Below are 27,601 nucleotides of genomic sequence, written 5' to 3'. Positions count from 1 at the left end.
TGGTAATCATTTCATTATGTATGTAAATCAAACTATCATGCTGTATGCCTTAAACTTATACACTGATGTATGGCAATTACTTCTCAATAAAACTGGAGAAAAAAGTTATTAAATTATCCAGTGATTCTTCAAACTCTCATTCTTCTCAGATGACATGATACTCTATGTGGAAAACCCTAAAGACTTCACCCCAAAATTGCTACAACTCATACAGGAATTCAGCAAAGTGACAGGATATAAAATCAAGGCACAATGGGACACCTGGGTGGCTCAGTTAAGTGGCTGCCTTTGGCTCAGGTCATGATCCCAGGGTCCTGGGATTGAGTCCTGCATTGGGCTCCTTGCTCAGCAGGGAGACTGCTTCTCCCTCGTCCTGCATCTTCCCCTACTTGTGCTCTCTCTCTGCCTCTCTCTCTCTCAGACAAATAAAATCTTTAAAAATAATATAGTAATAATAATAATAATAAAATCAATGCACAGAAATCAGTTGCATTTCTGTACACTAACAATGAGACAGAAGAAAGAGAAATTAAGGAATCAATCCCATTTACAACTGCACCAAAAACTGTAAGATACCTAGGAATAAACCTAACCAAAGAGGCAAAGGAGCTGTACTCCAAAAACTATAGAACACACATGAAAGTAATTGAGGAAGACACAAAGAAATGGAAAAATGTTCCACGCTCGTGGATTGAAAGAACAAATATTAAAATGTCTATGCTACCTAGAGCAATCTATACATTCAGTGCAATCCCTATCAAAATACCATCGACTTTTTTCACAGAACTGGAACAAATAATCCTAACATTTGTATGGAACCAGAAAAGATCCTGAATAGCCAAAGGAATGTTGAAAAAGAAAATAAAGCCGCTGCACACAATTCCAGACTTCAAGCTATATTACAAAGCTGTCATCATCAAGACAGTATGGTACTGGCACAAAAACAGACGCACAGATCAATGGAACAGAACATAGAGCCCAGAAATGGACCCTCAACTCTGCGGTCAACTAATCTTCGACAAAGCAGGAAAGAATATCCAATGGAAAAAACTGGAAGCCACATGCAGAAGAATGAAACTGGATCATTTCCTTATACCATACACAAAAATGGACTCAAAATGGGTGAAAGACCTAAATGTAAGACAGGAATCCATCAAAATCTTTGAGGAGATCACAAGCAGCAACATCTTTGACCTCAGCCGCAGCAACTTCTTACTAGACACATCTCCAAAGGCAAGGAAAACAGAGGCAAAAATGAACTTTTGGGACTTCATCAAGATAAAAAGCTTTTGCACAGCAAAAGGAACAGTCGACAAAACCAAAAGACATCCAAGAGAGTGGGAGAAATATTTGCAAATGTCTTATCAGATAAAGGGCTAGTATCCAAAATCTATAAAGAACTTATCAAACTCAACACTCAAAGAACAAATAATCCAATCAAGACATGGGCATAAGACATGAACAGACATTTCTCCAAAGAAGACATACAGATGGCCAACAGACACATGAAAAAAATGCTCAACATCACTCAGCATCAGGGAAATACAAATCAAAACCACAATGAAGTACCACCTCACTCTGGTCAGGATGGCTAAAATTAACAAGTCAGGAAACGACAGATGTTGGCGAAGATGCAGAGAAAGGGGAACCCTCTTACACTGTTGGTGGGAATGCAAGCTGGTACAGCCACACTGGAAAACAGTGTGGAAGTTCCTCAAAGAGTTGAAAATAGAACTACCCTATGACCCAGCAACTGCACTACTAGGGATTTACCCCAAAGATACAAATGTAGTGATCCGAAGAGGCACCTGCACCCCAATGTTTACAGCAGCAAGGTCCACAGTAGCCAAACTATGGAAAGAGCCCAGATGTCCATCAACAGGTGACTGGATAAAGATGTGGTGTGTATACACACACACACACACACACACACACACACACACACAATGGAATATTACTCAGCCATCAAAAAATGAAATCTTGGGCACCTGGGTGGCTCAGTCAGTTAAGCGTCCGCTTTAGGCTCAGGTTATGATCCCAGCATCCTGGGATCGAGTCCCACAACCGGCTCCCTGCTCAGTGGGGAGCTGGCTTCTCCTACTGCTTGTGCGTGCATGTGCTCTCTCTCTGGCATATAAATAAATAAAATCTTTTAAAAAAATGAAATCTTGCATTTGCAACAATATGGATGGAACTACAGGGTAGTATGCTAAGCAAAAAGTCAGTAAAAGAAAGAATTATCATATGATCTCACTCATGTGGAATTTAAGAAACAAAACAGAGAATCATAGGGGAAGAGAGGGGAAAAATAAAACAAGATGAAATCAAAGAGGGAGACTAAGGATAAGAAACTCTTAGTAATAGGAAACAAACTGAGGGTTGCGAGAGGGGAGATAGGTAGGGGGATGGGGTAACTGGGTGATGGACATTAAGGAGGGCACAGGATGTAATGAGTACTGGGTGTTACATAAGACTGATGAATCACTAACTCTACCTCTGAAACTAATAATATACTATATGTTAATTAACTGAAAGTAAATAAAATAAAAATGAAATAATAATAATAAATTATCCAGTGACTCTTTATGAGAATTCATAGGCAGATTTTTGAGGTCTCAGGACTAGGTGTGCTTTCAGAGAGAAGTGATTTTTTTTTTTTAAAATACAACACAAATCATGTAACTAACTACTTCTATCTTCTCCTGTACTCTAGCTGCTACACAGTTAGGACCCAACTTATGGCCAAAGGCTAGCCTATATACAGTGTCTCATGACACATATTTTGTAGACTACCTTCATTCCTTTTTTTCCTTTATCTTTTAATTCTCATTTTCCTTTGCATATTCTTTCACTTTTATAAAATACTGTATCTCACTGTATGTCACAGATCTCTGTACATTGTCTGGAATAAGGATAGATAGATAGACAGATAGATAAAATATCTATAACTGGAATGATTTGTTTTATGCTTAAAAACAGAATGTCAAAGTTGTACAAATATTGTGACAGATAAGAAAGGGAAGTACACGGTGAAACATGAGAGACTATGGACTATGAGAAACAAACTGAGGGCCTCAGAGGGGAGAGGAGTGGGAGAATGGGATAGACCGGTGATGGATAGTAAGGAGGGCACGTATTGCATGGTGCACTGGGTGTTATACGCAACTAATGAATCATTGAGCCTTACATCGGAAACCGGGGATGTACTGTACGGTGACTAACATAATATAATAAAAAATCATTAAAAAAAAAAAAAAAAGAAAGAAAGGGAAGTACATGGATAATCACAAGCTCAGCAGGGAATTTAAATATATTAAAATGCTGCTTAAAATTACAATACTAGTTTAAAGGGTCCACTACTCAATTTGCAGAGGTAAAAATAATGATGTTACACTTAAAATCAAGATACAAAACAAATGAATGCAGTGAAACGGAACAAACTGTCCTTGAGCATTTACAACAATAACTACAAGGTCTAGAAAAATACTATTTATGCCCAAACAATTCTTTAGTGTACACCTTAAAAGCCAAAATAAATCATATAGCAAAGGAAAAATTAGATTTTCTAATAGCTTGATACATATTTTTGTATTTGGTCCTTAGAAGACTACATATATTCATTTTTATTTTAGTTATTAGAATCTCAGAGCTAAACATACCTGGCTATGTAGCTCTCAGTATATGTTTTCCTTTTGTTTGTAAGCACACCTGAGGAAGGATTCCGTGCCAAACTAGGTGGTGTGGAATTTCGAGGTTTGATGTTGGTTCTAGAAGAGAGAAAGAGATGGCATAATGAAAAGGTACTAAATAGCAAGCATTTATTTCTTATATTGCTTATTTACATGATTAGAAAAATAATTTGAAGCTGTAGAAAGGTAAATTCAAAAGAGTAAAATCCAAGTAATTATTTTCAATCTGAAAACAACACTAGTTAAAAGTAAGGATAAACCAAAGCATTTTGCATTTACTAACATTTAATCTGATGGTAAATGAAATCAAGTAAAATATTATATATATATATATGCTTTACATGAAATTTTAAGTTAATAATTCTGAAAGGCTTCAGGTTTTTAAAAGTTTAAATCTATAGTTCCCTCAAAATAGAGAGGTGTCTTGTTAAATGCCTATAAATAACTGGTAAATAATGTTATAAATTATAAGATATGGTTGAAAACAAACAAAAACCATTTAACTAGTTGTTAAAAACAAGCAAAAACCACTTTAATAATTTTCAATTTACGAAAGCCTGTTTTTGGAAATAGCAACTAAAATGGGTTAATATAATTTTCCCTTTTAAGATTTAATCTCACCAACTGCTATCAGTAGAGGAGTTCTGATTGGATCATCACTTAATTCCCTTTATGAAACTTCAGGAATCAAAGAAAGCTTAGATGGCTGAATGATGGTACAATGGTAAAAGTATAGGATTTGGGATTCAGATGAATGTGGATTCAAATCCCAACTGCTACTGACTAATGTGGAGGTAGTGGCCAACCTGTAGCCAAGTTCCCCCATTTCTAAAATATGACTATCGGATTCCTGAGTTAAGATAGCGGAGGAGTAGGGGACCTCTTTTTCAGCCGGTCCCCTGAGTCGAGTTGGATAGGTACCAGACCAGCCTGAACATCCACGGAATCAGCCTAAGACGCAAGAAGGTACATCTGGATCTCTACAAATGAACATCTCCAGCACTGAGTATTAAGGTAAGAAGCGGGAAGCCGTGAAACCTCGCACAGATATCGGAAGATAAACAGAAGGGGGAGGGAGCCACCGCATTTGGGCGCTGGGAAGCGGTAGCCACCTGCACGGGGGAGCGGGCGGACTCGAGGACGGCACCCGCGAGAGAGCAAACTGAGACCGTGAGCCGGGAAACGTGTGCGACCAGACTTCTCACCGAGCTCCGGTGCGCTCACTGGAACCAGACTGAGACCGGGAGCTCTGGTAGCACGCGAGGCAGCTGGCGGCTGGCGGTGTTAGAAACACAAAGGACAGAGAGCGCCGGCCCTGGAAGTGAGGGCTGGGATACCCAGTGTGGGGCGCACATCCCGGGATGCTGCAGGGTTGAGCAGCACCAACACAAACAGAGTTAAAGTGGCCAGAACATCAGTGGAGAACGGTCCACGATCCCTCTGTTCTGAGACAGAAGCTGAGATTCGGCCATTGCTGCTCTGACTCTCAGAAGAGGCACAGCAAACCGCCAGGGAAAGCCGCCAGAGAACAAAAGCATGGAAATACCGGCTCACAGTGTGCCCATCCCCATCCCCCCTCGCAGGGGACACGGAGACTCTACCCAAACAGGGTTGCCTGAGTATCGGCGTGGCAGGCCCCTCCCCCAGAAGGCAGGCTGAAAAATCAAGAAACCCACATCCCTAAGGTCCCTATAAAACAAGGGCGCACGGCCTGGGTCCTGGTCAATAATTTGGGCTCTGGACAACCCCGCAACCTCTCCTCATCAGAATGACGAGAAGGAGAAATCCCCCCAGCAAAGAAAACACAATGAGTCTGTGGCCTCTGCCACAGAACTAACGGATATGGATATAACCAAATTATCAGAAATGGAATTCAGAGTAACAATGGTCAAGATGATGTGTAGACTTGAAAAAAGTATTAACGAAAATGTTAATGAGAATATAGAATCTCTAAGGGCGGAAATGAGAGTGAATCTGGCAAAAATTAAAAATTCTATGAACCAAATGCAGTCAAAACTAGAGGCTCTGACGGCTGGGGTCACTGAGGCAGAAGAACGTATTAGCAAATTGGAGGATGGGTTAGTAGAAGAAAAAGCGAAAATAGAATCGGGACTTAAAATAATCCACGCCCATGAATGTAGGTTACGGGAGACCACTGACTCAGTGAAACGATCCAATGTCAGAATCATCGGCATCCCCGAGGGGGTGGAGAAAAACAGAGATCTAGTAGAAATATTTGAACAAATTGTAGTTGAAAACTTCCCTAATCTAGCGAGGGAAACAAACATCCGTGTCCAAGAGGCAGAGAGGACCCCTCCCAAGCTCAACCACGACAAACCTACGCCACGTCACGTCATAGTGCATTTTGGCAAATATTAGATCCAAGGATACAGTATTGAAAGCGGCCAGGGCAAAGAAATTTCTCACGTACCAAGGCAAAGGTATCAGAATTACGTCAGACCTGTCTACACAGACCTGGAATGAGAGAAAGGGTGGGGGGGGCATTTTTAAAGCTCTTTCAGAGAAAAACACGCAGCCAAGGATCCTTTATCCAGCAAGGCTGTCATTCAGAATTGATGGAGAAATAAAGACCTTCCAGAATCGCCAGTCATTGAACAATTTCATAACCATGAAACCAGCCCTACAGGAGATATTAAGGGGGGTTCTATAAAAGTAAAAAGGCCCCAAGAGTGATACAGACAAGAAAGTCACAATCGATAGAAACAAAGACTGTACTGGCAACATGGCAACATTAAAATCATATCTCTCAATATTCAGTCTCAATGTAAATGGTCTAAATGCTCCCATAAACGCCGTAGGGTTGCAGATTGGATAAAAAGACATGACCCATGCATTTGCTGTCTACAAGAGACTCATTTTGAACCTAAAGATACATTCAGACTGAAAGTAACGGGATGGAATACCATCTTTCACGCCAATGGACCTCAAAAGAAAGCTGGGGTAGCAATTCTCATATCAGACAGATTGGATTTTAAACTAAAGACTATAGTTAGAGACACAGAAGGGCACTATATTATTCTTAAAGGATGTATCCAACAAGTGGATATGACAATTATAAATATATATGCCCCCAACAGGGGAGCAGCAAGATATACAAGCCAACTCTTAACCACAATAAAGAAACATATAGATAAAAATACACTAATAGTAGGGGACCTCAACACTCCACTATCAGCAATAGACAGATCACCTAAGCAAGAAATCAGCAAAGAAACAAGAGCTTTGAATGCCATACTCGAGTTGGACCTCATAGATATATATAGAACACTACACCCCAGAACCAAAGAATACTCATTCTATTCTAATTCCCATGGAACATTCTCAAGAATAGACCGTGTTCTGGGTCACAAAACAGGTCTCAACTGATACCAAAAGACTGAAATTATTCCCTGCATATTCTCAGACCACAACGCTCTGAAATTGGAACTCAACCACAAGGAAAAATTTGGAAGAAACTCAAACACTTGGAGACTAAGAACCATCCTACTCAGGAATGACTCAATAAACCAGGAAATCAAAAATCAATTTAAGCAATTTATGGAGACCAACGAGAATGAAAACACAATGGTCCAAAACCTATGGGATACTGCAAAGGCAGTCCTAAGGGGGAAATACATAGCCATCCAAGCCTCACTCAAAAGAATAGAAAAATCTAAAATGCAGTTTTTATATTCTCACCTCAAGAAGCTGGAACAGCAACAGAGGGACAGGCCTAATCCACACACGAGGAAGCAGCTGACCAAGATTAGAGCAGAAATCAATGAACTAGAAACCAGGAGTACAGTAGAGCAGATCAACAGAACTAGAAGCTGATTCTTTGCGAGAATTAATAAAATTGACAGACCACTGGCAAGACTTATCCAAAAGAATAGAGAAAGGACCCATATTAATAAAATTATGAATGAAAAAGGAGAGGTCATGACCAACACCAATGAAATTGTAAGGATTATTAGAAACTTTTATCAACAGTTATATGCCAATAAATTAAGCAATCTGGACGAGATGGAGGCCTTCCTGGAAACCTATAAACTACCAAGACTGAAACAGGAAGAAATTGATTTTTAAAACAGGCCAATTAATTATGAAGAGATTGAGTCAGTGATAAACAACCTTCCAAAAAACAGAACTCCAGGACCGGATGGTTTTCCTGGGGAATTCTACCAAACATTCAAAGAAGAAATAATATCTATTCTCCTAAAGCTATTTCAAAAAATAGAAACAGAAGGAAAGCTAACAAACTCATTCTATGAGGCCAATATTACCTTGATCCCCAAACCAGGCAAAGACCCCATCAAAAAGGAGAATTACATACCGATTTCCCTAATGAATATGGATGCCAAAATCTTCAACAAGATCCTGGCTAATAGAAATCAACAGTACATTAAAAGGATTATCCATCATGACCAAGTGGGATTCATTTCTGGGATGCAAGGGTGGTTCAACATTCGCAAATCTATCAGTGTCTTAGATTTTATCCAGAAAGAAAAATTCAAAAATCATATGATTCTCTCAATAGATGCAGAAAAAGCATTTGACAAAATACAGCATCCTTTCCTGATTAAAACCCTTCAGAGTGTAGGGATTGAGGGTACGTTCCTCAATCTCATAAGAACCATCTATGAAAAGCCTACAGCAAATATCACTCTCAAAGGGGAAAAGCTGGAAGCCTTTCCCTTAAGATCAGGAACTCAACAAGGATGCCCACTCTCGCCACTATTATTCAACATAGTACTAGAAGTCCTTGCAACAGCAATCAGACAACAAAAAGGGATAAAAGGTATCCAAATCGCCAAAGAAGAAGTCAAACTGTCTCTCTTCACAGATGACATGATACTCTATATGGAAAACCCAAAAGAATCCACTCCCAAACTATTAGAAGTTATAGAGCAATTCAGTAATGTGGCGGGATACAAAATCAAGGCTCAGAAATCAGTTGCATTTCTATACACAAATAACGAGACTGAAGAAAGAGAATTAGGGAATCCATCCCATTTACAATAGCACCCAAAACCATATGTTACCTTGGAATTAACTTAATCAGAGACGTAAAGGACCTATATTCTAGAAACTATAAATCACTCTTGAAAGACATTGAAGAAGACACAAAAAGATGGAAAAATATTCCATGCTCATGGATCGGAAGAATTAACATAGCTAAAATGTCCATGCTACCCAGAGCAATCTACACTTTCAATGCTATCCCGATCAAAATACCAAGGACATTTTTCAAAGAACTGGAACAAATAGTCCTTAAATTTGTACAGAACCAGAAAAGGCCCTGAATCGCCATGGAACTGTTGAAAAGGAAAAACAAAGCAGGGCACATCACAACGCCGGATTTCGAGCTGTACTACAAAGCTGTGATCACAAAGACAGCATGGTACTGGCACAAAAACAGACACATAGACCAATGGAACAGAATAGAGAGCCCAGAAATGGACCCTCGGCTCTTTGGGCAACTAATCTTTGATAAAGCAGGAAAAAACATCCGGTGCTGGGAAAATTGGACAGCTACATGCAAAAGAATGAAACTTGACCACTCTCTCACACCATACACAAAGATAAACTCCAAATGGATGAAAGACCTCTATGTGAGACAGGAATCCATTAAAATCCTAGAGGAGAACACAGGCAGCAACCACTACGACATCGGCCAAAGCAACATTTCTCATGACACATCTCCAAAGGCAAGAGAAACAAAAGATAAAATGAACTTGTGGGACTTCATCAAGATAAAAAGCTTCTGCACAGCCAAGGAAACAGTCAAAAAAACTAAGAGGCAGCCCACAGAATGGGAGAATATATTTGCAAATGATATTACATATAAAAGACTGGTATCCAGATCTACAAAGAACTTCTCAAACTCAATACGCGAGAAACAAAGAAATCATAAAATGGGCAGAAGATATGAACAGACACTTTTCCAATGATGACATACAAATGGCTAACAGACACATGAAAAAATGTTCAAAATCATTAGCCATCAGGGAAATTCAAATCAAAACCACACTAAGATATCACCTTATGCCAGTTAGAACGGCAAAAATTGACAAGACAAGAAACAACAATTGTTGGAGAGGATGTGGAGAAAGGGGATCCCTCCTACATTGTTGGTGGGAATGCAAGTTGGTACAGCCACTCTGGAAAACAGTGTGGAGGTCCCTTAAAAAGTTAAAAATTGAGCTACCCTATGACCCAGCCATTGCACTACTGGGTATTTACCCCAAAGATACAGACGTAGTGAAGAGAAGGGCCATATGCACCCCAATGTTCATAGCAGCTTTGTCCACAATAGCTAAATCGTGGAAGGAACCAAGATGCCCTTCAACAGATGACTGGATTAAGAAGTTGTGGTCCATATATACAATGGAATATTACTCAGCTATCAGAAAGAACGAGTTCTCAACATTTGCTGCAACATGGACGGCACTGGAGGAGATAATGCTAAGTGAAATAAGTCAAGCAGAGAAAGACAACTATCATATGATTTCTCTCATCTATGGAACATAAGAACTAGGAAGATCGGTAGGGGAAGAAAGGGATAAAGAAAGGGGGGGTAATCAGAAGGGGGAATGAAACATGAGAGACTATGGACTCTGAGAAACAAACTGAGGGCTTCAGAGGGGAGGGGGGTGGGGGAATGGGATAGGCCGGGGATGGGGAGTAAGGAGGGCACGTATTGCATGGTGCACTGGGTGTTATACGCAACTAATGAATCATCGAACTTTACATCAGAAACCAGGGATGTACTGTATGGTGACTAACATAATAAAAAAACATTAAAATAAAAATAAATAAATAAAATATGACTATCATCACTTATCTTAGAAGAAGTGATGGATACCAATTGCAATTTATATAAACATTCAGAATAGTTGTTGATGATGATACTATTATTACTATTATGGCTATTGTTACTGTTCCTAGTTAACATTTACAAAATGGTGCTTATTACTACATTTGGTATAGATTTCTAATTGCTTCTATATATAAACTTACTTAATCCTCATAATGATCCAATGGATTAAGTAGTATTAATAACTCCATCTTTTTTAGAGATTTAGTCAAATCTTTTCATTTCAGAGATAAGCAATATTGTGTTATATGAACAAGCAGAATACTTTTTAAAATTCCTTTAGATTGTAAGTTCTTAAACTATGGCTGAAATTCTTCCTCCTTATAAAGCAAAGTTGAAGAGTCTGACAATCTAAATAGCTACCTCCAAAATATACACAGGTAATAACTACATCTACTATTTTCCAAATGCCAAATAGGATGCCAGGTACTACACATACTTCAGTTGGTTTAATCTTCACAGAAATCTCAGAAGATATTATTCCCATTTTGAAGTTGAAGAAAATCATATTAGAGAAATTAAGTAAGCCACAAAGCTATTACAAGGCCACAGTATTTGAACTTGAATTTTGGTGGGCTGTATTACAAATCTTATTATATTCAATATGCGATGCTGTCTGTTATTCAAAGAGAGGCTGCTTTGAATAGTTAATTTTTTCTAAACTTTGACAAGAATCACCTTGGTGCATGAATGGGTTTCCCTGACCCTCTTCAAATGGCCACTGAGAGTCTAACCATGAGGTATACTCTACTCTTAAATAGCATCTAAGGATGTTGTGGAACTGCTATAGTACCTTTTTAGGAATTCAATCTCTAATAAATCATTGTCAAACAATGGCGATTCCTCCAGTGAGAGTCGTAAGAGGAATAGGAAAGAGATTTTTTTATTTTTTGGCTCTAGAACAAAGCCTTGTTAGAAATCTTATCACCTTCATTTAATATGTACATGAGATACATGGATAATACAAACATACCTATGGATATACACACATAACCTCACTATATCAATGAAGTCATTCAAATATTTAGAAAATAAAAATTAAAGAAAAATAAGATTATCAACAGTAACCATTATTAAATACCTATCAGGTACTTTTAGTAATAATTTCTAACAGGTGGAATCTGAATGTCAAGAACCATTCTTAAGAGACTGGGAAGAACAGTCTTGATTAGTACTTAAAACATGTTGTTCCAGTCTCACATGGTCAACACATTTTTGCTCCTGTCCAGAGTTTGAAAAGCGCTACCCTTATTCTGTATCTACAATCCGCTTGTTCTAGGTCAAAAATAACAAAAGAAGGTTTAATTTTGCAATTACGACTAACTCTACCTTACTGCTAATCAGTGTTTCTTTGAAATATGCTTCAGAGGGAATAGAGAACCACAACAGTACTAAGAAAAATGGCTCAGGACACAAATTCTTCCTTCTGTGATTTATCACTAAGTACTTAAAAATAACACACAGATGCTGCTAATATTTTAAAGACTTCTCCCATCTTTATTTTATATTTGGTTAAATTAATCCTTTTCATACCTGGTAAGACAATGCTGTAGCAGGAGTTGGTTTAAAAGTTAAGTGAATTCTGTTTAATAATATATTTTTCAACTTTAATAAGTAATTTATCTGATTTGAATTTCATCATTTTAAAATGAGAGAGCTAGACTTGGTATTGGAGCCCAATCTAGAAAACACTGAAGATTTCGGTGGAAAGAGTTCCAAGGTGACTGCCATTGCCACTCACCTCTCTTTTCAGCTTTCTGGGCCAGTATAGAGAGGAGAAGTGTCCTCAGCAGTATCCTATCCTTTCCTCATTTTATGTGGAATTTGTAGCAATTTAACCAAAAGACTGAGAATCCCTGGATTGAATGTTTTCTAAAATCTCTTTGTTTTCTGCCTTTTTATAATAATTAATCATCATCTTAACTAAAAAATAATACAGCAATATTACATATAATATATAGCATAATATCCCCTATACTCTTCTTTTTTAAAAATATTACTCCTAAGGGGTGCCTGGATGGTGCAGTCAGTAAGCATTCGACTCTTGATTTCAGCTCAGGTCGTGATCTTGGGGTCATGGGATCAACAACCTCGTTGGGCTTCGTGCAAGGGTGGGGTCTGCTTGGGATTCTCTCTTCCTCTTCCTCTGCCCCTCTTGCCCCATACTCACTCTCTATAAGTAATTAAATCTTTAAAAATATATACATACTCCCAAAAGAAAGCTTCATAAAGATAACAATCATTGAAGGTGACTGCTATTTCACCCCTCTACAAGTTAAAATTTAATAGAAATAAATGTATGTTAAAAACAGCTTTATTTAGGGGCGCCTGGGTGGCTCAGTCATTGGGCGTCTGCCTTCGGCTCAGGGAGTGATCCCAGCGTTCTGGGATCGAGCCCCACATTGGGCTCCTCTGCTGGGAGCCTGCTTCTTCCTCTCCTACTCCCCCTGCTTGTGTTCCCTCTCTCACTGGCTGTCTCTCTGTCAAATAAATAAATAAAATCTTTAAAAAAAAAAAAACAACTTTATTTAGAACAGAAATGTTCATCTAACATCAGAGTGTTTTAAATCCTATAAGATTATTTAGCACTTCTTGGCTTAAAAATGATTAAAATAAGATTTTTTTAAAATCTAGGAATGTATAAGTTTATAGTATTCAATTATATAAAGTCTTTAAGGAAATCTGAAAAAGATTAACTAAACTGAGTTAAAATACTTACTTGTAAATGGGCAATAACTCATGTCTTTTGATGGCACTGTCTGATTTTGTATCACTGTCATACAACCTTTGCACATGTCTTCCAGTTCGAAGTGGAGGGCCTAATTTGTCCATCTTACTATTAAAATATATAAAGGTGTACCCATAAGGAGATTGCTAATGTTTCTTTACATTAAAAAAATTTTTTTTAAACATTATTCTGGTTAGAAATCTACCCCCCCCAAGCTCTTAATTATTGGACTGCCAGGGTAAGGATTGTCAAAAAGAATCCTCAGGTAGTTCATACAATGTCCACTATTAGATATGAAAATTCTGACGATGCAGGCCACCCTGCAGTTGTGATGGAACATCCAAACAAAGGCCACATTTATACACAGCAAGGCAATGGAATCAATAAATAAACTTAAGAGGGACAACAACTGTTTAAAATAACATTTGTGAAGCTAGAAGTGAACTAAAAGTTACTATCCTGGTAAATAAGACTGATCTGATGTTTCTTCTCACAGAGTTCACAAATAATCTAATTTTTCTCCTTCCCTGACTTCATAGGACCTTTCTCTTTTTTATTATTTTATGATTTCCCCTGCATTTTTAAATTCCAAATATAAAGTAAGAAGTCAAATAAATGATATTTATTTCTTTAATGCTATCTGACTTTCTAACAAAGAATGACTATTCATGAAATTCATACAGAGAAATATAAAGCATGATGTATGGGAAGAAACAGTGATGGCAATCTGAAAAATCATACAGAAATGTTAAGCGGCCAAGACATCTGAAGTTTTTGGTTTTGTTTTTTAAAAACCAAAAGTATAAAGGAGCTCCATCTGGAGGAAAATAGGAAAAACTGCAGGTTTGTAGAGATGTCATTGTTTTACATCAACCAATAACTGAATCCTATATGCTATTACCAACCAATATTCATGCATTGCAGGGAACAGGGAAAGTTAAATTAGGAAGGTAGGAGAACTATCTTAAATGACTACTGAATAACACATCACTGCTTGTTAACTTAAAAGGACACTCTTTTTAAGGGATGCTTGTTTGCTCCAATGCATTCTTCCACTTACTCATTAACTCTACAAACCCTGAGCACCTACTATGTATCAGGCACTATGCTACATTCTGGGGATATCGTGGTAAATGAAACAGACCTGATGCTTGTTCTTACAGAATTTAGTGTCTAAAAAGAAGCTGTTCATTGCTCTAGATTATAAGTGTCTCTACAGAGGGACACATTTTATTCATTTTTATGTTTTTTCAGTATCCTGTACATAGTATCATTTTATTATAAAAGTTTTTATTAATTCTTTACAGATGATGATGCTTGCATTAGGTGTTTAAATCACATTAAATAAAACATTCTAAGTCTTTAAAAAATGCCTTCATTAGGGATGTGGTATACACACACACACACACACACACACACAAACTTTTTAAAAAATGCCTTCATTAAATATACATATTTTACATAATTTCTAAATATTTGAGATGAAAACTTGACAGTTTTTTTCATCTGTAAAAGATTACTAGAAATTTTACCTATTTAGTAAAAGTCAGTAAAAATCAGATTTTTCTTTGAATTGCTTAACAATTATCAAAACACTATTGTTCCAAACAGCAGTTATCTTACAAAAGATATATGTGGCTTTGAAATAAGGAATAAAAATCTTTTTTCTTTCACAGAGGTGACTGAAATTAAGATTTAGAATATTTTAAACTACATTTTTAAAACATTTCTCTAGTACAATAAGAACTACTCAAATCTTACACATGACACAACAAAGTTCAATTTGAGAAAGATGTGTAAAATCCAATAAAAATCTAAAAATAGGGGCACCTATTTTTTAAAAATCTAAAAATAGGGCCTCAGTCGTTAAGTGACTGCCTTTGGCTCAGGTCATGATCCCAGGGTCCTGGGATCAAGCCCCACATTGGGCTCCCAGCTTGATGGGAAGGCTGCTTCTCCCTCTCCCTCTGCCTGTCGCTCCCTCTGCTTGTGCTCTCTCTTGGTCAAATTAAATAAATAAAATCTTTAAAAAAAAATCTAGAAGTAATTATCTAATGCAAGTATTACATATTTTCTACATATGAGAGAATTAACCAGAATTATCAGATTTTAAAAACCTAATTGAATGGAAGGTTCCAAAGATGATTTGTTTTGTTGTCCATACAGCTGTGTTATAAAATTCAACTCGGATGATCTATCTACCTATGTATATATATATGCGATTTGTATATACATATACACACACACAATTCAAATGTTACTTAGGCTAAATGTCAGTAAATGTAATTCTTAAGTTCAAATCACTTAAACTTATGTTCTTGGATAATTTCTACTATTATGCTATGTTGTTATCAAGGTATAACCAAACAAAAACAAACTTTATACGTCTCAATAATGTAATCAAGATTATATATGTCCTATGTAAAAAATTATATATACTGTAATATAACTTTTGTATAAATCTAATTATGTAAAATTTTATATATTTGAATATATTTTTATGTATAAAATCTCAATTACATATTTTTTTTTGCCATGCGATAATAATCTACGTTGGGGTTATTACGTAAATTTAAAAATTATTAGTTTATGAAAGAAGACTTTCAAACATTTAAATCTTTCCCTAAACTAACCCAGATCATAAGATATGACAAATCATTTCTCATGTACCATCTTCATATTTATTTTAGTGAGTTTTATGAACACTTCCTTGCTCACATCTCCTTTTCTACCAAATCCCTTCATTTCTGTTCCTCAATCTCCAACAGCACTAAAGATAAGTCAAAGCAGCAACAAGATGTAGGGATATTTGGAAAGAAATTAAAATCTTTGCAAAAGTAGTAAATGTGTTTTCAAAAGGAATTCAAAGGCTTCAACCCAACAGATTGATCCTTGTTTCAAGTTTCTTCTTTGCCTTTCTTGGTCTTGCAAATCATCAATAACTGACTTAGGGAAGGAAATAATATGAGTATAAAACCAGGAAGCCTGTGTCTATTTCATGTTTTGCTCAGACCTCAGGGGCCCTGGATGTTTCAAGCTATGAAAAAAAAAATCACCTTTACTGATGTTAACACTGAATTTATAAATCTGGTGTTACTTGGAGATTATTAATAAATTTGGAGAAAGTGCAACAAAAAATCTACTTCGTTATGTATTTTTAATTAGTCACAGAGTTTCAGGAACATAATTTTAACCTGGCAGTAATCCATTATGGAACTACCAATATCAATGTTTTTAGAGTGCTTCTATGTTATTTTTCTTTTAAAAGTTTCAATTTGGTAACGTTGATTATATATCCAAGGGCTGAAAAGAAATTAGGCAGGAATAAATAAATCCATTCAGCAGTAGAAGTAGTCTTGCTACTACTGCTAAGGAAAACAAAAGAGGGTTTTTTGAAGTGAACTAAGCACTCCCACATAACATATATCTCGTGCAGACTAAGCAATCTGATACACATAACATGATTTCAATTCCCTATGAAATTTAAGGATATGTTCTTAAATTGGCACTTAGATTTCGTCAGAGTCAACATCAAAGTATATTTTTAATTTCTTGCTGTTCTTTCAATTCAAGCACAAAAATGCGTTGGATTAATAAAAGTTAAAAAATCCTTGGGTTCCACAGACCACTAATCTACAAGTTTCCAGATACTCCACATGACTTAAAAAATATGTATTTCTATCCTTAAATAATCCATAAAATCCATACCTTCAAATTATAAATGCCTAATATTCCTATGATAATTTACTTATTCTAAAATAGAGAATGGCAAACATTTCCTGTGAAGAGCCAGACAGTAAATATTTCAGGCTTTACGGGGGCTACGCTGGCTATCTCTGTCTCAAATACTCATCTGCACCATTGTAGCATGACAACAGGCATAGACAATACATAAATAATTGGGTGTGACCATGTTCCAATAAAACTAGTTTTGGGGCAGGATTTGGCTCTCAGGCCATAGTTCAAGAAGATCACCTGCTCTAAAATATAAAAATTCTATATATGAGACGATGCCAGTATTTTAAAATTTTGAACAATTTCAGTGATGATTTTTAAAGGTTTTTCACATATTAAGGAGTTATGATAGATATCACTACATTATCTTTTAATCTCAAAAACGTATTACATTTGTCAAGCTAATACATTTCTATAGATGATAAACTGTTATTTCGACCAAGATTTTCTAATTTAAAATGACTACTGCAGTTGCATATAACTGCCCCAATACAAATAGTGTTATCTAAAAAGGAATAATACTTTAGCAAGCTTTCAAAATATTTATAGCTAAGAATAAATTCACATTTTAAGAAATATTTGGCAATGATATCAACTTACTCGAATAGGTTTTAATTTGAAATAAACTTTGACCTTGGGAAGGTCCTTGTTTATTGTTGATACCGAGAATGAGTTACTCAGGAGCATGTAAGTCACTCAGTCTTGTAAGACTGAAGTGAGCCAAGTAGGTATAATAAAAGAATGACTTCTGAAAGAATACTGGGAAAAAATTTACCAGTTCGTATTTTGTATCTTTGTAGACACCCACAGTTATGATATTCTGAGGCATTCAAAGTTTTGAAATGTATCATACTTCTATTTTTGATCCTAAACGTATCAAATCCTTTACATATGCCAAAACCGATAGCCTCAATCATTGGTATCCATGTAAGAAGCCACACTCTGCAATTCTAGGTTGTTTTAGGCATTTCTAGGTCAATAATAAATGATAGAGAAGTTCATAAAAATCTAAGCAATGTTCCACACAAATTCAACTCATACACATCAAGACTGGCTTATGAGAAAAGCCTGTTTCCACTTATACAAAAATGTACTTAAAAACCAGATATTTGTTTCTTACTTTTGTCAATATAATTAAAGTATGAGAAACCAAATTCAATTTATTAAGAAATGCTGCTTAAATGCATTGTTGCTCTATTTTTGCAGTATCTACTATAGCCTGTCTTCAAAGTAAATGTCTTTCATAATAACTGACCAGAAGTAAACCTTTGATATTTGATATTTTAGCTACTGAAAATTATCAGCTAAAATATTTTAGCTGGTAATTAACCACTAAGAAAACACAAATCTCAAGGCATGACTGTGTAAATTCCCTGACACAATTCAAATGTGGTAATGTTTACTTAAAAGTTTCTTGCTTCACCATACTTCTAAAATTTCCTAGGATTAAAGATAGTCATCTTTTACAATAAGAGAACATTTTTTCCATTGAGGGCATTTTTTGCTTTAAAAAAAATCTGATAAAACTGGTTGAACCATAAGTTATCCAGAAGTTAATTACCAAATAAATGAGAATTTTTTCAAGACAAATTTTTCTGCAGTACGATTCCAACAGATCACTGGTATGCATGATTAAGCTAGTCACAATAAAGATTATATACACAAGGCTTTAAACAATCCTGAGTTATTGAAATGACTATTTCACTAATCTCAGAAGGTGCAGATGTCTTAATTCCACCTTTACTCAATCCTGAAGCGTTATATCAATAGAAATAATGATTGGCATTCAAACGTCAATTATCCCACCAGCACCAGGACCACGGTTCTATAATGTGCCAACAGGCTGACAAATGAGGGATTTAATTTGCTAATTCGTTATTTGTTTCATTTATTCACCAAAAATTTATTGTGTGTCTATATGTCAGGCATTATACTACATTTTATAGTTACATCTGTAGGCAAAGCAGAAACAAAGAGCTATCAAAGCTTACAATCCAGCAAAGGAAAAAAATATATAATCAATAAATAACACGTCAATACACTCAATAATTCTCAAAAACAAAACAATAAAAACTCTGCCACTAAAGAGCCATGAATGGGTTTATTTCATATAGTAATATAGTAATGTTCCAATTAATATGGTAATATATTGGCCGCAGGCAAAAACCAAGGCTCTTTACAGTGGCTGGAAACGTAACATGTAGGGACTATATAGAAAATGCACAAATGGATTTACAGAGTTATGTATGACAGTTTAATATGATGTGAGACAACCAGAAATTTTAAATCTTCATGGCATTGTAAGCAGTGCATAATTTATAAAATTACTGTGCTCAAAGTCTTTGCTTGTTAGTAAAAACAAATTTTCTCCTAGGGATTATATAAATGTTGGTCAGATTGTATTAGATCAGGTGACAACATTCACAGAATGCTGTGAGTGAGACAAAGGAGATATGCCAAAAGTCATATGGCTATTCATTGGCAAAGCAGGATCCAGAAGCCTAATTTTCTAATTCAAAGTCAGTGCCACTTTTCATTACACCAGCCAGCTTAATATGCCCTATTAAGAGTACAGGGGAGGGTGTGAGTACAACTTAATATGGCCATCTGATAGCATTTTCAGTATGAGAGGAAGGACAGTAAAAAATATCAGTTTTTAATTCATAATCAACTGTCAATGATACTATAATTAATACAGCATAGAAGGCAATTCTGTGATACGGTAAAAAGGATTTGTAAAAGTTAAAATACATATTGTCATCTACACTTTAATTAAAAATGATGAGTCAACTCAGTAGAGAAGCTCAAAAAATAAAACAAAATCAGTTTCTTACCACTGAAAGATGAGAATATTTTACTTTTCAACCACCTGTTCTACTGATAACCTGTCTCTTTCTTAAGGATAGCCTGTGTCTTCTTTTTAGAAGCATAACAAAAAGAAAAAACATTTAATCAGATCTTGTTAGCTGATTTTTTCTTTTTCTACAATGGTAATTACATTAAACTCCTTTTAGATTTTGTACTTTCTGTGTAGTCCAAATTAGGAAACAAAAAACAGTTGCTCTCACTTGATATATAACCCTATGGATATTTCCTACATTAGAAAAAAGTGATAACCCATATCTGAAAATAATGTGTGCTGTATTTCCTCCATCAACTTTATCAGTATCTATAAAGTATACACATAAGCCCTCATTCTAAAGATCACGTGATAACCCTTAATTTTCTGATTTACCAAAATGGAAGAGAAAGGGAGTTCCTACTAAGACACAAGGATTTTTAAAATCTCTCGTGTTACCAACAATTTTTTCCACATTAAAATAATTGTGGAAAGCTTAATTATGCTACTTTCTTAGAAGCCATGTATATAAAACTGCAGAAAGATAAAAAGTATATTAAAAGTATTAAATGAGTGGAAAATAATCATCCACTATTAATATTTCAGCATTTTTTGTCTACACACATTTTTATATATCTCAGTATATATGAGAGTTTGTATCCTACGTCTTTCTCCTGTTATAGTAGAATCATCCCTTTAAAATGCATAGACATTTTATAGTTGCATAAATTCCTGTATAGATTGTTATAATTTGCTATTCAAACGAAGCTAGAAATTTAGGTGACTTAATTTTTTTTACATTATAATAAAACCATAGGAAAGAAACCAATGTTTAGAGCCAAAGAGACTCTAATTTGTAACCTGCTTCCAACTCTTAATAGCTGTGTGGCTTTGAGCAAATTATTTTGCTTCTCTGATACCCTCATCCTATGGTGGTGGGGTGGTTTTAATAAAAATATATGAAAAATGTTTAGCACAGTGCCTGATACATAATGTTTCATATATATTGGTTATTACAAAAATCTTCTGTATTTCAAATGATTTCCTTAGACTAGATTTCCAGAAGTAAAATTATTCAAAAAGTATGAATATTTTTTGGGCTCTTGATACACATCACTAGATTTTTTTCCAAAATGGTTATCCTAATTTAGACCCTCAACAGTAGTGTATGTGCCCCTGACCAGTAATATGTTAAAAGACAAATGAACTTTAGAAAGAAAATCAAGGTTAATAAAACAGCCAATTAAATAATAAAATAAAACTCAGAATCATTTGTGTGTGTGTGTGTGTGTGTGTATCACTAATCAATTAAATTCAAATAGACTTACCCTACATGAGGCGCTGCTATCCCTTTATGTGAGGGAGACAAGGTCTGAAGTTTGTTTCCCAAAGAGCTGCTAACTGAAGACACTTTACCTGAAGGCACACCTTACAATAAAAAAGGTTATTAGTCTTAACGACATTCTGAAAAAGAAAAATCACAAAAAACAGAGCATCTGACAAGGAAAACAACGCTTTAATGGCAATAAATCTTTGCAGCAATAAATCAAAACAAGTTACCAACTAGGAAAAGGTTTTTTAAAAATGAAATTTCCAGAGAACAACATATAGCATCCTTCATTTCTAATTTCCAATTTCCTTATTACAATTTACATATAAATAAAAGTGCACTTCAGTCAGTCAGTTTCTCCTTCAAGTCATTAAGCATGTGTCTATTAGGACAATTGTTAAGTTCAGAGCAGTATACATAGAAATGAGGGAAAAATACTGTGGTCAAAGAATCAAGAAAAGAACTTGGTTGACTACTCTGAACAGGTGATACAGCAGTAACAACATCTAGGATTAAAAAAAGGACTATAAAGTATCCTAAGTAGAGAGTTATTGAAAGTTACTTTATTTTTACCCAGAAAGAATTACTTATCCTCCACATCTCTTCCTAATTATAAATCTATTTTAATAATCCAAAACAGAACACTATCTTCATTTCTGTCTCTACAGAAAAAAAAAAAAAATCAAGTTATTTATGGAGCTCATTACCTACAACAGTTTTGCTAGCGCCACTTGGTTGTGGTAATCGTGAAGATCCTGATGGTGCAGTTCCAGGAGAATTTGACTTTTTAAGTGCAGGCGGCTTATACTAAAATAATGAAAATAAAATATTTTATCGACATTACTTTTACAGGTTGCAAACTAGTATTTCAAAAGCTCACATACCCTTAAATGAGTACTTTTTTTTTAATTAGCTACTGAATTACCCAAATTGAGGAAGTACAGATTAAAATACATCACCCTAGAGAGAGGTTTTCCAAAATATGTTCCATCTCAAAACTAGTGTGCTAAAAGTTTGGCTCAGATGTTCCATTGCTAAAACCAACTAAGAGCAGCTTTGCCCAGTTCACAGGAAAAAAAAAAAAAAAAGGTCAAATGGAAAAAATTTCTTCAATGTGAAGATTTTAAATGCCAAACAAATATTAATAGAAAAACTTAGAAACATCCAATGATGCTCACTTAGCAGTGCAGCTTTAAAGATCAAAAATTTTACCTGTTTCTGGGCATGGTTTTATATTTCATATATATAATCCAGCCATATTTCCTACTGGTAATAATTCATAAGATTACAAATAAGCCTGGATAAGTTTTACAATAGCTGCCTTACTGATTTCCTGAACATGAAAAGAAAGCTAATTCCGACTTCACTATCCTCACCAGATCATGTTAGATGAATAGAACATGGGTTGAGGAAAGAGAGGGTGTTTATTTTTTCTCTACTTTCTAGAAAGATATCATTATCAATTTTATTTTACTGTCTCTTACCTGAGCCAAATTTTGTTACTGAATATTGAAGTATCTTATTGATCACCTGCTCCAATATAACAAAATGAACTTGCCCAACTCCAACTTCACAACAGAAGAGGAAATAAGACTCATGCCACTTTACTTCAACTATAAAGTGATGGCTGTACTTGAGATTTAGCCCAATACATAGACTGCTGAGGACTTTATGTGAAAAACTGGTTTTAAACATAATCTTCAAAAATCATATTTTATAACCAATAATCAGTATAAAATTTAAGATGCACTACTACTAAAAACTGCCAGCTAAACACAAATTTTAAAGTAAAATATTATACCATTCAAAATTTAGTATGTGACCTTTTAAGGAAGATAAATCTTGATAAAAAGGCTTCTCTCTCTCTCTCTCTCTCTCTCTCTCTCACACACACACACACACACACACACACACTCCATGCACATTTGGCACTATTACGCCAGAAGCAGAAATTTAAGCACTTGGCAACGAGAAAACCTTCAATAACTATCTGTCAAATGAACAAGTGACTAGGACCCTTTGGAGATAAGCCATAGAAAGACACTATTTCTTTGAAAACCAAGAGGTGTTTCTGGTTTAAAAAGGCAACTGGCAACTGATGAATCACTAAACTCTACCACTGAAACTAATAACACACTTTATGTTAATTAATTGATTTTAAATAAAATAAAAATAAACTTTTAAAAAAGGGGAAAAAAGGGCATCTGGGGGCGCCTGGGTGGCCCAGTCAGTTGAGCATGAGACTCTTGGTTTTGGCTCAGGTCATGAACTTGGGGATGTGAGATCTCCAGGGTCAGCCTCCGCGCTCAACAGGGAGTATGCTTGGGGATTCTCTCCCTCTGCCCCTTCCCCACTCGCACATCTGTGCGCTCTCTCTCTCTCTCTCAAATGAATAAATAAATCTTTAAAGGGGCATCGGATTGATATCAGTGTCTCCCACTAAAATACCAGTGAAGACATTAGGAAAGATTTTTAAAACTAACAACAATATGGAAAACAAGCCCTAATGAAGACCCCTTAAAATATCACAGGCATGTCTACTAAAAATAGGCTCCATAAAACTGGATTAAGAAATAGGATTGGTGAGCCACTCATACTGTGCTAACTACCAAAAAATAGCAAAATGATTAGCATAAACAAAAGGTGCTGGTAGAGCATATTACATATGCAGAGGTCAAATCTTTAGGCTTTCAGGATGACTCTAGTAATCAACAATTTTATATAAATCAATTTTAGTGATCCGAAAAACAAAATCACTTTATTTTTATACATTTACATTCAATCACTATTTCTTTCATTCATTAAATATGTATTTGTTAGATGTTTATTATTTCATGTGTTTTTATACAGATCACAAATCTAATAAATTTCCTTAGTCAAATATTTATGTTTACAAAGACTCTTTTTGACATTGGAAAGAGCTTAAAGAACAAGGAGGGCATTCATTTCTGATAAAACAGTAAAAAGGCACTATTTGGACTGACCTTTCAACTAAAAAGTAAAAATGTTCTGAAAAGTATAAAAAAATCACTTTATAAGCAATGAGTGTCAGATAAGAAGAAGAAAATAACTGTTAGACCAATACCATTTAAGATTGTAACAACAGACTGGCCATCACATGGATTTGCTGTATAAATCTACATTACTAGGTGGTCAGGCAAACTAAGCCAAAAATTAAAGTGCTTCCAGATTGGTAATATTCTTAGATATCTGGAGAAACAAGAAGGCTCTTCACATGAACAATTCTCATGAATAATTTTTTGAGGGCAACAAATAATCAATAATAATTATGTACATAATGATATCAGAAACCATGATTGAGGGGAAAAAAGCAAGAACATATATACAAAGATCATGTGATACCACAATTATCAGATACAAAATATAAAACAATTATGCTTACTACATTTAAAGAAATAAAAGACAACTCTGAAAATGTTAACAGGGAATTAGAAACTATAAAAAGTAATATAGGAAATTAGAAAAATAGCCAACCTCAAGAAATTAAAAAATATAGTAACAGATTACAAACTCAGTGATGGGGGAGTGAAATAGCTGCCTAAGTCTCCTATAGACAATAAAAAAGGATCTTAAAAAAAAGATGATTCTAAGAGACTGGAAACCATCCAAAGCAGTTCTTCTATAACTGTGTATTCTGGGTTTAACTGTAGGAAAGGGAAAGGAGCAAGGAAGGGGAAGGGAGAGGCAGGAAAAGAAGAGGAAAAAGGAAAGAGAAAAACATGACCTATATTTGGCAAAAAATAGTCAACATTATAACCTAGGTGGGCACAGGTATAGATTCAGCAGTTAAGGTCTTCAAAACAGTTACTATAAATATGCGCAAAAAGTCAAGGGATACATACACAAGAATTAAAGGAAAATATGGTAATAGTGAATAAACACATAGAAAATCTCAGCAGAGAAATAAAGGCAAAATATGGGCATTTTTTTTCGGATAATGCAAACCAGAAAATTCCTTGCCAGCAGAACTGCACTCTTAGAAGGCTCTAGAAGCCTCTTGTCATTGAAGGAAAATGACAAAATACGACAACTGAGATTTACAAGAAGAAATGAAGAGATCTGAAAATGATAATATGGGAGTAAGTAATATGCAAGTAAAATACAAAATACGTATGTGAAGAGGCAGCAGAGGCAGAACAAAAAAAACAAGTATATGCAGGTGTGCATAAACATACACGTGCATATCTGTATGTAAATGATTATATGTTTATTTTCTTCCAATTTCTTTAAAAGACAGATGACTTTTAAAGGTGTATGTATAACACTGTATAACAACACACATTAAGAATACTGTGTTACATATATTTAACAATAACACTAAGATCGGTGAGATATATGTGAAAATATCCACAGATGTGGATAAGTTAAAAATGCATTTTGTTATTCCTAGAGTAACCACTGACAAAAATATGACAACTGAAAACCAATAGAGAAAATAAAATATCTTCTACTAAGACAAAAGAAGCAAGGAAGAAGTATCAGGGGAATAAAAAAAAAAGGCAAAAATAGAAAACAGCAACATGGCCAACTTAGCCACAAACGCCTCAATAATTATATTGAGTATAAATGCCTAAACACTTCAATCAACAGGTTGAGGTTGTCAGACTGGATTTTAAAAAAAGATGAACCAATTATAGGCTGTCTACAGGAGATGCAAAAACACAAATTTAAGTGAAAGAATTAGAAGGAAATTTAGCATAATTAAGCTGAAATGGTTATTCACCATCAGATGAAACACAGTAGGACAACACAAATTCAGGTTGAAGAACTGAAAGGAAATTAGCATGATCAAGCTGAAATGGCTATCAGATGAAACACACTTCAACACAAAGAATGTTGCCATAGACAAAAAGGCACACTCCATATAATATAAAGGTCAATAAATAGGAAAGATACAACAAATCGTAAATATAAATACAATTAATAAGAGAAATTTAAAATACTTAAACGAAAGCTGGTGAAATTAATGATCCTAAAAAAGTCATAATCATAATTGAAGACTGTAGGAACATTCATCAAAAAAGACCACATGCTAGGCAATAAAACAAATCTTAAAAGATAAAAATCTTACCAAGATTTCTCTACTCAGACCATAAGAGAACTAAGAAAAAAAACCCCAGCAATAAACATCTAGAAGAGCACCAAATATCTGGAAGTAAATGACTTACATTTGAACAAACTATGAGTAAAAGAAGAAATCACACCTATAGGCATTATTTTCCTGAATGCTCTTGATAACTGTTGAAGTAGGTACGTATTACCCCCATTTTATAGATGCAAAGGTGAAGGAGACAAATTTACCCGGATCAGAGGTGTATTTTAGGAACTAAGACAGTTGGGAGGGAGGGAAGGTATGGATTATGGAGGGTGGGAAAGATCAGGCAGAGTATATCATATTCCAGTTAAAAAATAAAAACAAAACAAAATGAATACAAACACACAAAAAATACAAAAATAAAAACAACCAATAACAACAATAACAAAAAATGAAGAAGTCACAAATTAGAAAATATTTTCAGCTGTCTATTTTCAAGTGGAGAAGAAAATTACAAATCCATCATAACATCAAGATATAAAGCCATAGTAAATAAAAGTGCAATCGTGGTCAGGAGACTATATAAGAAGGCAAAAACTGATTTATATGTAAAATCAGAATACTATTTTATGGGGTGAGGGTCTAAGAGGGAGAGAACATTACAATTCTGGGAGTGAAACAGCATAGGCTTTGTGAGATTGATAATACTCTATTTCTTAACATTCTTGTGGTTATGCACGTTTGTATATTTTGTGCGGTTTTTTTCTATGTGTATAATTTATAATAAAATAATTGAGGAAAATAATGAGGAAAAAATCAGAATAAAAGTGTTGTATAAAATAAGAGGGACACCTGGGTGGCTCAGTTAAGCATCTGACTCCTGATTTTAGCTCAGGTCATGATCTCACTACCATGAGAACGAGCCCTCCATCGGGCTCCACACTGGGTGTGTAGCCTGCTTGGGATTCTCTCTCTCCCTCTGCCTCTGCCCCTTCCTTTCTCTCTCTTTCTCTAATAAAAATAAATAAAATTTAAAACTTAAATAAAAGCATAAAATTAAAATTTTAAAATATCAACTATGGTGATGACTTTAAAAATATATTTTTTTCCAATTTTCCATAAGGAACAGGAATGTCTTTAATAAGAAAAAAATTATTAAAAATTGAACACCATCTTTCCAGACTTAAACTTTATTACTTTAGAATGAGTAGGATAATTATCAATCAGAATACTGAAAATTCCTAAATCATAAAATACATACTGAATTGGTTTAAGCTCATAAGGTAACTTAGCCAAGGTGAGGAAAGAGTACTTCAGAACCTAAGTTACAAATGGACTATTTCAATA

At 35.1% G+C, this 27,601-nt stretch overlaps 1 protein-coding gene across 2 annotated transcripts in view; it reads right to left on the bottom strand.

The window, feature by feature from the left end:
* The window catches only part of ZC2HC1A (zinc finger C2HC-type containing 1A), a 61,212-nt gene that overhangs the window by 12,627 nt on the left and 20,984 nt on the right, over positions 1–27,601 (bottom strand). Inside the window, exons 6-9 of one of the 2 annotated variants that reach the window (XM_048212556.2) lie at positions 21,906–22,005; positions 21,197–21,296; positions 13,286–13,402; positions 3,660–3,767 (exon numbers count right to left, since the gene is read on the bottom strand). In XM_048212556.2, coding sequence (XP_048068513.1) covers positions 3,660–3,767; positions 13,286–13,402; positions 21,197–21,296; positions 21,906–22,005 — 425 coding nt within the window. The remainder of the gene's footprint in view (positions 1–3,659; positions 3,768–13,285; positions 13,403–21,196; positions 21,297–21,905; positions 22,006–27,601) is intronic. The other variant, XM_048212557.2, reaches the window with a different exon arrangement.

The sequence above is a fragment of the Ursus arctos genome, unplaced genomic scaffold, assembly GCF_023065955.2.
Source record: "Ursus arctos isolate Adak ecotype North America unplaced genomic scaffold, UrsArc2.0 scaffold_6, whole genome shotgun sequence".
NCBI lineage: Eukaryota > Metazoa > Chordata > Mammalia > Carnivora > Ursidae > Ursus > Ursus arctos.
The sequence above is the reverse complement of the archived record's forward strand: the minus strand, read 5'-3'. Positions and strand labels throughout refer to the sequence as shown.